Source organism: Molothrus ater, chromosome 3, assembly GCF_012460135.2.
Source record: "Molothrus ater isolate BHLD 08-10-18 breed brown headed cowbird chromosome 3, BPBGC_Mater_1.1, whole genome shotgun sequence".
Taxonomy (NCBI): Eukaryota; Metazoa; Chordata; class Aves; order Passeriformes; family Icteridae; genus Molothrus; species Molothrus ater.
Window position 1 is genome coordinate 52,301,576 of NC_050480.2, and position 17,258 is coordinate 52,318,833.

Sequence of the window (17,258 nt, forward strand, 5' to 3'; positions counted from 1 at the left end):
CAGTTTGTTCCTTCCCAGCGCCTTCGAGCCTTTCACCTGCAGCACCTCATGTTTCCCCAGAAGGTCATTGCTCATGACCTGTCTCTTACTTGATTGTGTGGCTGGCACTGGGGTCAGCAGTTCAGCTCAAAGCTGGTGACACTTTTATTTATCTCTCATAAAGGCAAACAAGAAATTATGCCAAATTATAAGGGGGTTCTTTTCTGTAGATGTCTTTTTTTTTCTGTAGATGTCAATATCTCACTGCTAAAGTTCTCAACTGAATAGCTGAATTTGCTTGAACACTTGAAAATGAGGGTTCTTTACACTTCAGTTAGTAGGTGTTTGGTTTTTTACTGCCTAATAACTTGTCTAAATCTCAGGTATTGTAAAAACTGGTCAAGAGAAGAGTCATAATTACATTTTTTAAGCAAAATAATTGGCAGAAAAATGAAACTGGCTTATTAATTTGTCTTTTCCCTGCCAGAAAAATCAGCATCTTTTATATAAATCCAGGAGGGTTTAGTCTAGATGCCAGTAGCCTAGAGACCTTCCTTTAAATTCTTTCTGGTACACCTATTGCCAGCTCTACATTCTAGTGCAGCATCTCCCCCTCCTCTACCCTTCCTTTACGTAAAGATTTTCCCAAGGTAAAGGGCAATCTCCTGTTGATCCCCAAGTTCATTAGTAATGAGCATGAACATCTAAACTCAACTGCAATGAGATTGTATCTACAATAAATTGGGTTAAGCTTCCAGAACAGGAAACTTTGCAGTCCCATCTGCTCTCCAACTTGCTCCTCTCACCCCCAGCTTTGTGAACTGTTCTATCTCTTGATCCCACCCCACAAAAAATAGAAGCCAATTAAGATTTGTCTTAATGCAGTCTTTACAACACATCATTTGGGATTGTTTGCATCCTTTTTCATAACACACATACATAGATACATATACATATCTGCATATGTTAAAAATGTCTTATATATGTATGTTTTTTAGAAAGTAATTACTTTGATTAACAGACCTTTATTTTCATCCTTGCTTTTTCAATTGCTTCTCATTGGTGTTTTTTTCTGGTTGCATTGATGTGTCACCCTATCTGCTCATGAATAAACAGCTTGGCTACCAAAGAAGACCAGGAAGGGGAGGCTCCAGATCAAGCATTCTCTGAGCTAGTGGAGGAGGCTTCTGACGCTGCTGCCCCTCCTGAGAGTGAAAGCAGCAGAGAGAGCCATGGCAGTGACTCGGACTCAGACGGGCCGATCCTGTACACAGATGATGACGATGATGATGATGATGATGATGATGATGAGAATGCAAGTACTGAAAGTAAGCATCCTGCCCGGAGAGCTGCAGGCTGCCGTTCGCAGATTGCGTTTTGTGAGCGTGCCTGACCCGTGCCAGTGTGAGGCAGAGAGAGAAATAGCTGCAGGGAGTGCTTTTAGGGGATTTAGTATTTTGTCACTACTGAGAAATGAGTGTCCTGCTCCTTCCAGGCAATGACAGTCAGAAACCTGCTGGGGCCTGTGCATGGGTGAGAGCATGTCGGGACCCAGGACATTCCTCTGGCTGACCTGGGTGATTCAAGACCCTGGCAAGGGGCTCAGAGACCTTGGCACGGAGTCAAAAACACCTGTGCCTTAGATTTTAGTCCATGGAAAAAATTACCAACTTTGTTTGCAGATTTACAAGCCACAAGAGTTTGAGTAGAATAAGAGTTAATTTGTCACAGGGTTGAAAAAGCAGAATTTTTGGTTTTTCAAATGGGGGTTCAAGAAGCAAGATGGAGGAATCTGGACGTGTTGTGCTGTCCTTCTTCTCCTTCTTCTTGTCCTCCATCTTCTGCTGGGATGGTGACACTTTTTGATTGGTTTAGAGTAGAAACAGATTGACATAGGTGATAGGTATTGGAAAATTATTGTAAATAAAGTACACGTAGATTGTAGTATAAAATGTTAAGATGACCCCAAGGGCAGGTGCTGTGCCACAACCCAACCTGCTGGACAGATCCCAGCAGGTCAGAGAAAGAATGTAATAGATAAGAAAAAATAAACAACCTTGAAAAGCAGAACTGACAAATCTCGACTTCTTCAGTCGTGAGGCTGGGAAATAAAGACTTTCTAATACTTCGGGGTCATCTCAACCACAGAAGCCTGAGAAGAGCATATCAATCATTGCAAGGAGGAGAGCAGAGGTGGGAGGAACAGGCTCAGGAGGACATGAGGGTGGGACAAGGTGGAGACCTTAGGGCATCACAAGCCATTCATTTGGCTTTCCCACACCATGAGTTCTTTGTGGGAGCTACAGATGTGGTGGATGACAGATGAGGCCCATCAGTCAGCAGCTTCACTGTCTGAAAGTCACTTATTCCTCTTTGATCAGGATGTTTTAAGCATTGGAGCAACCTTAGCAGGCAGAGCAGATCACAGTAGATTACATCTAAGTTTTACAGCTTTGAAATTTCTGGGGTCATGATTCTTATCATCACCTTAACTGGGCAGAAGCCCTGTGGTGCTGAAGGAGTTGTCCTGCACCCATTCTGCCTAATCCCTTCTCCCAGCTGTTTTTTCCTTAGGGTAGAGTTCATGTTTATTTTGGTAGGAGCAGCTGTTGTTGAGCTGATTTTCAACAGAATTTGTGGTTCCCTGATCCAGCTCACCCAAAGGCTTCTCCTTTGCTTGGTCAAAGAAGGTGGCAGCAGCAGGCTGTCAGGAGCATGAAGGAGGGCAGCCCTCCCTCTACCTCCTCAGGGGTGGCTTTATGTCAGTATGAAATCACCATCAAACCATGGTTTGAGAGTCTTGCTCACAGCTTTTGTGGAGGAGGTGCTTCACTGTGCTCAACAAAGAAGGTTTGAACACCAAGTGTACCAAAGTGGCATGAGTAAAAATGAATGTGTTTTTTGGTTTTTTTCCTTAGCTACTGGTGCAGGAGAAGGTGAAGTGCTAGGTAGCTCAAGAGGCTGAAGTCTCCTATAGTTCTTTGTTGGGTTTGAATACAACCTGAAGTGATAGAAACCAAAAGTTCTTGTGTTCACACAGTAGCACAGTGTCTTATGAAAAGTGAGCTGGGAGCCTGTGGTCTTACCAAACTGCTTACACAGTGAAAATCTGCCAACCTAAGGCATATGTAGCCCACCTTGGTCAGAATGTCAAGAGACAAGGGAAGTACTATAAAGGCTGTGAAAAATGCTCTTCCTTCCATAGCTGCCTGAAGCTAATGCTGGCCAAGCTGCAAAGCCCTTGTCCCTCCAGTGTCGGTTTTATGCAGAACAGATTGCTGCAGTGTCTGGGAGTTCCTGCCTAGGTTACTTTACAGGCACTCAGAGCACTTTTCTAAGTTGTATTTTTTGGTTTAGTTTACAAATAACTTAGAGATGGAAAACACTATAAAAGAACTAAGTGGTAATTGATTGAAAATAAAAGTTGAAAGAATGGGGGAAATGATGATAGAATGAGACTAAGACATTTAAGGCTGAAGAAAATGAGCAGCAGGTTGCTAAATATACTAAGTAGATAAATAAGCCGACCTGTAATGTATTAGACTTCAAAGACATTTTAGTGTAGATTTGTCATTTTTATCCTATCACTTCACAGATGACAAGTGATGTTTGTATCAATTTGGCTGGTAGCTATTCCCTCCAAGCCTTTTAGTTTTTTATTTTCATGAACTAAGCTAAAATTTTTCTTTTGATGTTAATTAAAATTCCTCTCTTGCATGTGGGAACAAGGTTTGGGGAGGTATTAAAGTTCTTACTGGGAGTTTGTGTCTGTAACCTGAGCATGAATGAACTAAATCCACCCTACTCCTCCTTTCCTCAGGCTCTTTGGCAAGTAAAATTCGTCGTAGGGATACTCTTGCTATCAAACTTGGCAACAGACCATCTAAGAAAGAGTTAGAAGACAAAAACATCTTGCAGCGTACATCCGAAGAGGAGAGGCAGGAAATCAGACATCAGATTGGAACAAAGCTTGTGAGGTATCAGTCACAGGGTCAATGTGGTTTCACTGGGTGGAGATGGAGGAAGAGAATTGAGAACACTGGGTTCATGTTTTAAATGCAACCCAATGTGCACTGCAGGATCTTTGTGGTACAACTGTCTGGAAAATGGTGGATTTATTTCTCACAAAACTTTAAATTGTCAATAATAGATTTTTTGTTCTGCAAGAAACAAAACCAGAGAGCTTTTGGGGTTTTGGGTACTTTGGTTAAAAAGGGAAAGAAGAGGAAGAGGGTAAGAATGAGTCCACAACAATCAATGCTGTGGTTCTGGTTCTTTCTCAAATTTGTTAGCAGAACTTCCACTTGCATACTCATCTCAGGCAGAGAACTAGTTCCTGACCCACAGAGCATGCCTGTGCATGTTGTCCATTCTGACTCTTCTCCTCTTCCTCTGGCTCTCCAAGTCCTTCATTATCATGATTCCAGCAAAAGAAGTTGAGCCGGTCAATGTTTGGTGTTTTACTGTACCCAGTGCTGAGACACGTCTTTCTCAAGCTGTTAAACTGCTGTGGCATGGATGTTACTTTCTCCTTCTGGACTTGAGAACATTGCATAAAAAAATTCACTTGCCTTTTACAGGTTTAAAAAAAAAAAGTCATGTTTATTTTGGCTTTTGTGGTCTCTGAGAATAGACTACAGCATGCCTGTATTTTGCTAGACCTGTCCTTGTTTCTGTTTGGCTCAGGAATGTTGTTCAGATTTGGAGGATGTCCTGTGTTTTTTGGAGATTCCCAGATACAGGGTAGTCCTGTTGGTACTGCTCCAGTACAGAGTACACAGCCCTGCATCAACACCCAGAAGATGAGCTGAGTTGCTCTGTGAACTGGGTGTCTGGCCAAGGCAGCTGTTTCATTACTGAACTGTAAGAGTGATACATCTACTGTGCAGAGCCCAAGGGTCATTTTTCTTCTGCCAATAAAGAGGTGTAGTTGTTATCATCACTTTCCTGAAGAAATCCCAGCTCTGGTGATCACATCCTGCTTGTCAGTCCTCCCTTGGGGGCTGCAGCTGCAAAAGCTGCTTTGAGGTTCTGCTGGAGAGCTGAAAGGCAATGCACACAGCTCTGCTTTGGTGGCAGGAGACAAGATCTGTGTACATCAGGGCTGTACTCATACCCAAAATCACATCCAAGTTTGATGCCAGTTTCTTAAAAATTCCTGGCCTGGCGGTCAGCACCTGGCAGCATCGAGATCTGTGGAAAATCTGTTCCCACAGCTCAGTCAGGGTTGAGTCAGGTCCCCACCTGGGACTTCCTACAGCTGGGACTGGTCACCTGTGGTAAACCTGCCAGTCCTCTGGGACAAATCTGTAAGTCCAAGAGCGATTTGAATTGGATGAGTGTCACAAGGCTAAAGACAGCCTGTAGTGAACTGTGTGAGTGTTGATGAACAGACACCTGTCTTGAACACACCTGCAAAATAAGTTTTACTGCTGAAATTTTTCTTGCTCCTTTCCTCAAGTGAACAAGTGGACTTGTTTAGTAAACACAGAGACAACATCAACCATGTACAAATCAGAAAATTATTATCTCCGTTTGGGGTTTTTGTAATGGCAGTTGTTATATTTAGGTAACTAAATAAAATTAGGTTTCAGGTGAAGCTCCCAATTGTATTGTACATACAAATTAATGAGGAATGAACAGCTTATGGATTTTGTTGGTTTTTGGTTTTTTAAAAAACTTTAGTAAGACTTCAAAATATCAAAAATATCAAAATTCATTCAAAATACTTGAGAATAATCTAACAATTGCTCAACTGATTATAATGATGGTGCTTGGGAACAAAGAAGGTATATGGATTTATTAATAAAATTATACCTGTGAGGACTATAAATTTGCTAGCACAAATTCTGTAATATTGTTCAAGTATCAGTTATTCATGTGTTCAAATGACAACACTAAATCTTTTAAAACAAATGGCCACTCTGGTTACATAAGCAGTTGTTATAACTGCCTGGAAATTACTTCCAGAAATTACATTTTTTAAGCTGTATTACAAATCCTAATGTGTCATTTAGATCTGGTTTTAAATCAGTTGCTTACTTTGTTCTCACAGGAGGCTTAGCCAGAGGCCCACAACGGAAGAGCTGGAGCAAAGAAATATCCTGAAGCGTAAGTTTTAATTCAGGTTTCATACAGTATTTGCTTAGAAAGCGAGCAGGTGTTGGATTCATATGGAAGCCCATCATTGTTGCTCCAGTATTAGAACCATAACTAGAGAAAAATTATGTTCTAGAAAATAATGTATCAACACTTGATTTATACACTAACCTGTAATTGTAGCTTTGAATATTCCATTTATTGAATATGCCAAATTTTACTTGTCACAATCTCACTTCTTGAAGCTGGTCCCAAAGACCAAGAATGACTTGGATACCTTTTAGAAATAGTTCTAGGCTAGTTAACCTTCCCCCTGATTTTTAGGAGGAGGAGGAGGAGGAGGAGAAAGGAATATCAGTTGGAGGTGCAGGTGGGATGGGGCAGGAAGGGCAGAGGTTGAAAGGAGGAGTAGAAAGAAGAAAGGCAAAGTGTTCAGCAGAAAGTCAATAGGTATATGTCAGCTACTTCAGCGTGCTGGCCTTCATATTCACTTCTGACATAAATGTCTTCTGTACTGAAAAATGCATGAGAATCTCACTGAATATCTTCCCATTGATTAAATCATTCCTTATATCTATGCTGAAAAAAGAGTCTGTAATTCAAATAGTCAAGGGTGGAGGAAAGTACATTAGATGTTTACCCTTTATACCTATTCTGCCATTTACTTATGTTGCTTCTTTTCTTTGGCTGGCAAACTCTTCAGAACAAGCATTGTTTTGTCTTCCTTTATGAATCTTTCCATAATGAAGATGTTACCTAAAACACACAGTGCAACAGGTGCCATGCCCAGCTCCACCTAGTCCTGTGTTCATCCTGCTAGTGGCTAGTACTTGATGGTTAAGTAGAAGAAATAAATGAAGAAAAGACACTTTATAGCAATAAATCAAAAATCACACAAATAGCAAACAAAAAACCTCTTAAGGCATGAGAACTTCTCACACCTGATCAAAGAGTTGGTATGATGCTGTTATGTTATTTCTAGCAATTGTTCAGTAAAGTTGGAGCTCATCCATGCAAGTCTCGTGTCAGTCCTGATGTGTAGCATGCTAATGGGAAGGGAAGAAAAGAAAATGGGATGTTTACCTGACAGCATCCATGGACTGATGACTCTGTCACTTGCTCAGGCTAGCAAATCAGGGAAAGGGCAACTATTGGCTTTTAGGTAAACCATCCTGATAATAAAATGTTAATAAAATCTTACTGCTGTTTTTTGAGTTCTCAAATGCCAAATAGTGCCATATCTTACTGAAAAGGGAAGCTACAGTTCATGCTTGCACAGGAGAGGGATCAGGGAACTCCTGTCCAGCACATAATGTGAATAGACTTTCTAAAACTGTAATTTCCAAACCTATACATTTCAAAGATTAATAAAAATAAAATTGGAAATAAGAACTTTTTTTTTATATATGACAAACTGCTCATGCTGGACTGTGTGAGAAGCATAAATCCAAAGCATCTTTGGTGGGCCAGGATACAGCCACTGAGCTGGGAGCACCAGCTGGGCTCCCTTATTGCCCTTTCTCGCTTACCTTGAGGTGACCAAGCCAGCAGCAAACCTGTGATGTATTTATTATCCCCTTTTGCCAGTGTTTATTCCATTCACTGCTCTTGCAATAAGTAGCTCAAGACTGGAAAGCAGTTAATAGATTGCCTCTCCTGTTTCAGCTTGTTTACTTTAAGCTTTTGGCAGCGCACCAGGCTTTGCACTCAGTGCCTCCTGCCATCCTTCCCTGCTGCTGCTGGGGGGTGTCTTAAAGAGGCCAGGGAGAGTGAAAAATGAAGGCTGGGAAGCAGAATTGTAAATGACAAAAAAATCACAGAGACCCTTGTGAGCACATGAAGGAACTGCTTTTTGCTCATTACTGAGATACAAAATATTTCAAGTTGAAAGTGATCTATTAAAACTAAAGCAAACCAAAAGCAATACAGGGTTTGTGATGAGAGTCTGACTCAGAGTCCTTTCAGGGTGCAAGTTCTCTCTAAACCATAAGGCACTTATATTTTACATCAAAATTATTGCAATTCCTTACTGTGGATTATTTGAAAATGTTTACACATCTTACATGCCTTTGTTGGTGTAGTGAGCTTTTGTGAGTAAATTGGGATTTCTTTCATAAAGTTTCCTTCCTCATATTTTTTAAGCAGTGGATGGGGAGAAAGAGTTATATTATTGTGTGTATGTAAAATGCAGCTAAGGAGATGTATTGTTTTGAGTCATATTTATCAGACTTTGAGGTTACATTAAGTGGTAAAGGTCCAAATGTTTACTTCAGGATAAAGTTCAGCCCAAATCTTCTAAGAGGTTCAGAAAAAAAAAATCCCTACTTTTTTTCTTTTTTTGTATTTCCAGTTAGTGAGCAAGTTTGTTTTGCAAGAAGCTTTGTTTTGATAATATTTCCAGATAAACCAGTTACTGAAAATCCTGTTTCCAAGTACCATCGCAAGACATTGCAGGCGGATTTGTTTAAAAACTGTTTGGATAACACTATCCAGACTTCTGAGACTTCCCACACTAAAACAAAGTTACGACAACTTAAGAGTCCACTTGAAGGAATACATAAAGCCCTGTGTTTTTTATAAAAGCAGGCTTCTTGTACATTGGCTTTGAACCAACAGTATTTATAGTATTGCATTGTGACAAAGAAACTTTTTAGTCTTCCAAGAATTTCAGATTAAGATAACTGTAATTTTTTCCCTGTATTTGTAAGGGACAGTGAATTTCTTGTACAGTGCACCTGCATGCCTGCCAGGAATGGCTTTGTAGAAAATGGGGTTTAGCTCTCAAAGCTTGTTAAGGAATATTAATGGTTATCTTTGCTTGTAAGACCAGGAAAGAGAAACAGCTTTGTGCATTTCAGAGCACTGCAAGAAGCAAGTGCTTTGTTTGTCTTTTCTTTCTCTTTCCTAAGCAAGCCCACAGAGAACTCTAAACATAGCTAATCCCATAGGGACACAATGGAAAGTTCGGTTTTATGCTCCAGGAGTACTTTTTGGTCAAGAATTGAGCAGTCCTCAGGCAGGAAAATTTGTCTTTTTTCTTCTCCCTTCTGCTACAAAACAAATGTCCCACAGAACAGAAGGTGACCAGATGTAATGTGGTAAAAGTTGCAGGAGCAATAATGTATAGATGACAAGGAGGCTGCTTGTTTGGCTTTGACTGGTGGATTATTTAACTTGACGGCCACAATAACTGATGCTAAACAAAATTGTTTCAATTAGGAGTCAAATCCCAGTTTGACCTCCTAGGAATTGCAGGGAGGGAAGGAGGGAAGCCATAGTTTTGCTGGGATCTAATCAGAGACTTCTGCAAGCAAAGGGTGCTCGCTGGGCTGGTTCTTTGCCAGTAGGGCAGCAGCAGGACATCTGAGGAGGGGACTTGCAGCTGAGAACGCTGTGTTTATATTTTCTCTCTCCACATCACACAGATTAGATCTGCTTTTAAGGTGGAAAGCAGTGATAAGTGTGTTCCTGTGCATTAATGTGTTCCTGTTTGGCCAAGTGAGTCACTTCATACCTGCAGCCAAATCTTGGCCCTCTGGCTGGAATTTTCCACCTACAGGAACCAGGAGCACCGGACCCATTATTTTTAGCACCACACGTCTTCTTAGCTCCTTACAGCAACCTTCAAAACTTTTACCTTAAAAGACCAAAAACACACTGTAGTTTTTACTGTTTGTAGGAATTTGTATCCAGGCAGTGTTTCTGTAGCACCAGGCTTAAAGCAAGACTCTGCCCAGCAGACTGGAGGTGGGAAATTGGTGCTTTAGGTACAAGTCAGTGTAGAGACAGGAGCCCATGTATTAAACAGCAGATTCAGTATATTACTAGCAGCCACAAGATTTCAGTCCATTTCCTTTAGCTCTTGAGTTTTATTCCTAGAAGTGAACCAGTTTGAATGTATAAAATCCTGTCCCTGACCTCTCATGCAGAAGACTGTCTGTTCCCCATGGGTTTGATCCTCTCCTGCTTTTCCCAGGATTTAAGGAAGCTCATGGTGCCTCCTGTTGGAATTAGCCTCCGGAAGATGGCCTGTTCCGAGGGGTACCACCTCCCTCTGCCCAGTCACTAAGATGCTTGCCCTTTTTGGGGGGTTTTCCCTTGTCTCCCACCCTGCTGTGCAGTCATCTGCTCTCCAAAGGGATCTGGCTTCACAGCTTGGAATAGGCAGCTAGCCTTCAACCTTCCTAAATGTCTAGAGAAAGATTTTTAAGGTATTTTATCCTCCCCCAAAATACAGAGAAACACTATTTCAGGTGCCATGACGTTGGTAGTTCTTCCTTAAGGCATACATTAAGCAGCATGAGCCCTTGTTTCTTACATGAAGCATCTTATTGCTGCTTCTTAGGAAACACTGTGGTTTAGATAGCAAACAAAGGCCAAGATATGAATAATGCGCAGCATATTTTACAAACTAAAGTAAGGAAAGGGCAGTACAGTGATGTGTACATTCAATTGTCTTTTTTTCCTGTTACTGGAGATTGTCTGAGGTAGGACTTAAGCAATTCCATTCATGAGGAGACAAAATTTTTATGGTCACATGATTCCCAAGTGAATGGAACCCCAAAGTAATAGTTTGTGTTTAATTACCTCAGCTGCTGTGTCTATTGATTGCAAAGACAGGATGTTTAAACAAAAGCCTACAGATGATTTATCTGTCTCAAAACAGCTAGAGACGTTTTGACTTTTTTAGATGATATTATGAGATTAGTTATCCTTTAAAGTTGTAATTCTTTAAATAATACCCAACTTATTTATTGATAGATATATTAATTAAATAAATTAAAATGTAGATTAATCTATAACTCTCCAGTTACAGTTATTCTTCAGTTTGAGTCCATTTACAGTTCCTCTATGGAAACAGGCTATCCATTTATTTTCCATTTAACAGAAAAGCAATTAATAAACCATAAATTGCATCCATATTTCAGTATCTCAGTAACATCACCATCAACCTGAAATCCAACCTAATCCTGGCAGCAAGCCTGTGTGATTGCACCTTGCTCTTGGAAACCTGGTGTTGGTGTTGGAATCTTCTCAAAGAGATGATCTTGGGCAAGCATTGCCTTTTTCCTGCTTTTTTTCTTCTTACTTTTTTATTTTTATAACTTGTCCTCTCCTCCTTTCCCTGATATTCTTATTATATGAAAGCATTTGAGTAAGCAAAAGATATCTGCAAGTACCATGAAGCGTCCTGTCGTAGCATTTTCTCCACTGTGAAAGTCATTACACAAAAATTCTCCTCAGGCCAGGTCACCTCTACCAAGACAGCAGTCTGGCCATAGGAAACAGGGCAAATACAACTATACCAGGTTTTAAAACTCCCTTTTCATCTCTACAAGTTGGCTGTATCCAGAACAAATTAATTTCTTTAAATTTATAGTTAGCCTTGAACTGTAATGCAGAGTCTGTAATCCCCAACCATGAATAAAACAGGATCAGAATTTAATGTATTTCTCTAGGTGGGCTATTTCAGCTACAAAACATTGCATTTAACCACCAGAGTTGGACTGAAAGGGCAAATACTGTCCTTCAAACCATACATCAATTAAAAAATATGCTGAGCCCACATGAACATGTCTTTCTAAGTGTGCTTTTCACTGGCAGTCAAGAAATCAAGTTCGGTTAGAACAGAAATTTGTTAAAAGGAAATAGTTTCATTCATATGCCCAAATACATCCTAAAAATGGACATCATTTTCTGCTGTACTGGTTCATCTGGTCCAGCCAGTGGCCCTTATCCAAGAGGGCTTGAGTGTTGGATCATATGCCCCCATTATAAAACCAGAAAAAAAATTTATATAATAAAACAAATTTGCTGACAAATGACAGTGAAACAAATGTCATTGATTCATGTCTGTAGCAGTAGAAGAAACTTGGGTAATTCAAATACTCAGAGCAAAATTTTCACTTGGCATTTATAAATTAGACACTTATTCTAAAATCAATGTTGGAAGTAAAAGCAACAGTGATTGTAATGCTAAAATAAGTAATTGAAACATCAGGCAACTCTTTCAGGGTATTTGCTTGCTGGCATACAGAAAGGAAATGACAGGCACCTTCTCTTTGCTGTGCTCATGACCCACAGTTGACTTGAGATGTCTACAGAATCAGGGGAAATGCGGATAGGGAAAAGAATGAGAGCAGACAAAAGCCAAAAAGCAGACAACACAGGCGGCATCATCCAGAAATATGAGGAAACATGAGCCAGGACTTGGAGTTCTGAAGCTTTCAACCAAGAGAAATACAGTATGTGCAGTTATAATACTTAAATATTCACTCCTTTTTATCTCTTCTGAAAACAGAGAAGAATGAAGAAGAGGAACAGGAAGCCAAAAGAGAAATAAAACGTAGACTCAGTAGAAAGGTGATGATGTGCTTTTTTGTATTGTGTATTTTTGTACATAGAATTATGTTTCATAAGAATCTAAAAACCAGTGTGTAGTTTTTAGATTCATAAGAATCTAAAAACCAGTGTGCTGCAAATGTCCATCGGCCATTTTCCCAGATTAGAAATCTGTTTAAAAAGCAGTACAAGCCAAGCCCTTGTTGGGGAAAACCCCATCCTGTCCAGCTCCCCACACCTGGAGAAGCATACCGAGCCTGCCATATTGCTGTTTCTCAGCAGGGGACATAAGTGACAGTTTTCTTCTGTAGCAGGACCACCCCTGTCACATATGATCAAGGGCAGCCACACTTGTAGATCCACTCCTTCCTAGAGCAGTGGAGAGGGCAGCAAAACAATGTGACCCTTACGACATCCCTTCAGTGCTTTTCTAACCACATCAGTGGTCTTAGCTTCTGCAGGTGGGATCATGCTCATTGTCCCTGGAAATGGAGCAGTTACAGGTCTGTTCTGGGAGAGGATGGGAGGAGTTTACATAAGTATCCCTGGTCTGCCTGTCTCTGCAAAAATACAGTTTTCTTAATATGATCATCCTTAGTTAATTAAAGTGAATATTGTTTGAGGTGATTGAAACAATTTGGCATTATAATGACCCCTAGATGGTCAAAATGAGGGCAGATGCTTCCAAATGTCACGTATTTTTGATATTACAGTTTTAATACGGTATAACTGTTAATGCAGATGGCCTAGTGGGATAATGCCAGTTGCAAAGTCACAATTAACATTCCAGGGATAACTGTCATGATTCTCTGTGACCTGCCCGACAAAGACTATTTTTATAATTGAAGAAATCAGGTTAGGCTGCCTCCCCATTCCTGCACAGCACTCCCAGGATGGTGCCTTTTTTTAGACACCTGAAAGTGACCCTATTTAGAAATACCATTAAAGTTCTCTTGAGATTACATCATACCCTCCTCTTTTATTTCATTTCATCTTATTAAGCATACTATTTTCTGCCTCCTGCTTACAGCTCAGTCTGAGGCCTACAGTGGCTGAACTTCAAGCGAGAAGAATCCTTCGATTTAATGAGTACGTGGAGGTTACGGAATCTCCGGATTACGACCGTCGTGCTGACAAGCCTTGGGCCAGGTTAACTCCTGCAGACAAGGCAAGGCACAAATGCAGATTATAAGAAAATGCTTTCATCTGTCACTTTTGGGGAGTTTTCCTCTAGTTTACATTCTCTTGATTGCCAGCATCACAAATGGTATCTGCTGGTGACAGCAAGATTGTCATGGTGCTACTGTGCATCTACTGCTTGCAGCTAAGAAAACCCACTCAGGTGCCTATTATGAGCATATTTTCCACCTCCATTATTACAGTTTGAGCCAGAATTTCTAATTTTGGTTTTCTAATTTTTAAAACCTTGCTAAGACATAAAAGTTTACCAAAGGTGGCCCTGATCTGTGGGAATTCATGCAGGGATTTGCAGGCAGAAGTCTGCGTCACTGCTACCAGGAGTTGCTTTTGCCACTCATTTGAGTGAAAAACAGGTAGAAGTTCCTCCATCCTCCTCAAGGTTCTTGGCCATAAACACCAGTGCAGGGAATGACCATATGCATGCAGCAGAGCTTCTTGGGAAGATTGCCCCTAACATCTTGGGAAGATTGCCCCTAACAGTTAATAAAGCTCTGCTGCCTGACTACAAAGGATGAGATAAATGATCCTGTGATTCTCATTTTTAAAAAATATTAGTCAAAGGTTACCATAAGGTACTCTTCCATTTCCCCCCTACATTACTTAATGAAAGGAGAGCTGTAAGATTCAGGTAGCCCAAAGTGCTGGGTCTTAAAGCACTGAACCAAGACCTGTGGACTTAATGGAACTCCTGTGAGATGTGCGAGATGTGCTTGACATGAAAAGTGGTGTGGGCAAGAGCCCACTGTATTTTAGCTAAGGGTAGTGAGGCACTGATTTTATTTCAGCTTGTATTTTAATATTAATATTTTAAAATTGCCAGCTCATCTGACAGTTGTCTCAGGCCAAGGTGAAGTAGTTAAAAATGTAGTCAGAAGAGTTTGTAGATGTTGGTTATGGGAGATGCTGAGCACTGTCTAGTCCTCCCATAGTCTGTGGGAGGTTAGAGGACCCAGCACCTCCACTTTGACAGAGGTCCAACCAGAGTAAGCTGCACTAGAAAAAAACAATGGAGTTGCCTACCTACTTCAGGGTAGCAGTTTTTAGTCTCAATTCATTTTGTAATTAACAGCTGCCCAAGGCTGATCCTCTCAGCCCCGAGTTTATTTTCCTTAAGAGAAAAGCAGACTTGGGATTGCCTGAAAACTCCCTTGTCCTTTTTTTCTCAGAGAAATCATTCTTCTAATTCCAGTAGGAGCAGAAAATTGTGCTGCAGCTCTATTACAGAGCTGGAGCTCTGCTTTGTTGCTGATTTGGTGCTCAAAAGTCACTGTCTCTTCACTAGCTCTACAGCAGCCTCATGTAAGCAAGCTGTTGTGGCTAAACACGACCACCCCTGCTTAAAGCAAAGTTTATCATTTATAAGACTGCAGCCTGTTGATGCTATAATTACATCATGCTGCTTGTCTGCTCTGTGCTGAAAGGTATGCACACTAGATGATTTTCTTTAGGGATTAATGAAATTATGTCTTTATTTAAAGTGGTGAAAGAAAAGAATGAGTAAGAATAAACTGTCATTTCCTTTAACAGTGAAGGTAGAAAGGTGTGTGGCATAGAAACAAAACCTCTTGTAGTATATATTAGAATATTTCAGAAACTGTATTTCCTTGATGAAGTAAATTGCTTATCAGTCTCTTAACGTAAGCAACAAGGCATTTGCAAACTGTACTGAATTTCTGCTGTCCTTTAGTATCTGCCAACTAAAAATCCAAGCCTGAAATATCCAAATATTAATGTCATTTTAAATAAAACTAATCAAACCAAGTGATTAATTCCACTTAAAAAAAAAAATGCTATTTATCTTGCACTCCTCAAGTCCTGTCTCCAGAGGGGAGATACAAGGACCCTGCTGTGCACACAGTGCCTGTGCTGGCTGAGTGACTCACCAGCTCCTCAGGGCTGTGCCTGGAGATAGATAGAATCCCCTCCTGTCTGCCTACTCAGGAAGTGATTGTCAGGGTAATCCAACCCCTTGCCCATTTTTGTCAGTATAAGTGCTCTATTTCAGTGTGGGCTTTGTGCACCCATTGCAGTTGATTTGGTGTTTCTTGGTTTACTTTTGGTGCTTGATGCTTTTCATTTCTTTGTAGTGGATGAGTACTTTGAACAACTCTAATTGAAAAGTCATTCATGTTGATGATTAGAAATGTGTGAGAGCTGATTGCAGTAAGAGAAAACTGAAATGGGAACTGTAAGGGACCTGCAATGGTAGGGCCACGTTTCTTTCAGACTCTTTGTTTTCCTGAAAATTCATATTTCTTACGGTTGCATATATCATTATTGCTTATTAGGCAGCAATACGGAAAGAACTGAATGAATTCAAGAGCACAGAAATGGAAGTACACGAGGAAAGTCGGCAATTTACCAGGTGGGTGAATCCCCCTTCTTGTGTAAGTGTGAGAAATGAGTATGACAGCAACCCTCTGCTTTCCTGCAAGTTCTCTGCAGTTGTGTCATGATTTGGGTGGATTCCTATCATGAGTCCCCTTGAATCCCACCACTGATTCTGTTGGAATTCCCACTATTGCTGATGCCATCTCTATACAGCAGTGCAGGTGACTGCAATGGATTGGTCACTAGAAAAAGATTGGGGAATCTAAAAAATAATCTTATGCAAGAACCCGTCAGTTCTTACAGATGAAGTTAGTGATCTTCAAGCACACAAAATAAAAGGGGTTTCCTTCTCTGGCAGCACTCCCTTGCTCATTAACGTATACATTTGTGTAGATGCATTTCATAAGTGAAAATTAGATGATGCATTGAACTTCAGAAAAGCTCACCAGTGTCTTGGCGAGCTTTCTAAGGATCACTTAGGCTCCTGGCAGCAGTTTCTGGGGAACAAGATAGATTCCCTTGTTGCAACTTCTGATGTGTTAATGTGGATTTGTTTTGTTCTCTGCTTTGGATAACACCAAGATGTTGTCTGAAGCATTGTTATTTGAAGAAGCTCTGAAGTATCTACAGTATTTTAGCAGGGTTTCAAATTTGGCAGAATTATTCCTAGGGGGAGGGACACACTTTCTGAAATCTCCATGGCTGTATTCATTTTTCTTGGAAGTTACAAAGGCTGAAAATTGCCACCAGCAATCAAAACTTGATGTTAGGTGGGCCAACATTGTGTCCACAGTATTAATGTCTTTGCTTCCACGGAAAATTGTCAGATAGAACCAATTATCTAAGACTGGGTCCCTTCTGTTTCCTGCTACTGTTTCAACCAAACTCAGGATCTGAGCTAGTGAGTGTGAATCACCTAATTAAAAAATGCCTCACAAGGAAAATTCATGATGGGTGTTTCATGTATCTGCTACTTCACTGTTTGATTTCACAACTTCAGTGATTTCTTTCTCACCAAAACATGGAGTTTTTAAAAATAATAACATCACTTCTGTGTAGATACAACATAAACAAATTCATTTTAAAAATCCAAACCAGCTTCACAGACAGCAAACCTAAGCCACAAGACGAACCAGGATGCAGGGTTTTAATGTAGTGTTGCATTCTGACCACTAGAAAATGTATTTTTCAAACATGGAGATGTATCTTTTAATTTGGCTTCTGATGTCATTTTCTCTTTAGGTAGCACATAGTATATCTTTTTCAGAATGTATAAAAATACTACTTTTAAAAAAAGAGCATCCCAA

The 17,258-nt window shown here is 40.4% G+C and overlaps 1 protein-coding gene across 5 annotated transcripts in view; it reads left to right on the top strand.

The window, feature by feature from the left end:
- PHACTR2 (phosphatase and actin regulator 2) overlaps window positions 1–17,258 on the top strand; it is a 131,794-nt gene that overhangs the window by 110,696 nt on the left and 3,840 nt on the right. For all 5 annotated transcript variants that reach the window (XM_036379818.2, XM_036379823.2, XM_036379819.2 and 2 more), the window contains 6 exons: window positions 1,096–1,307; window positions 3,800–3,956; window positions 6,035–6,090; window positions 12,380–12,441; window positions 13,451–13,588; window positions 15,909–15,985. In XM_036379818.2, the coding sequence (XP_036235711.1) occupies window positions 1,096–1,307; window positions 3,800–3,956; window positions 6,035–6,090; window positions 12,380–12,441; window positions 13,451–13,588; window positions 15,909–15,985 (702 nt within the window). The remainder of the gene's footprint in view (window positions 1–1,095; window positions 1,308–3,799; window positions 3,957–6,034; window positions 6,091–12,379; window positions 12,442–13,450; window positions 13,589–15,908; window positions 15,986–17,258) is intronic.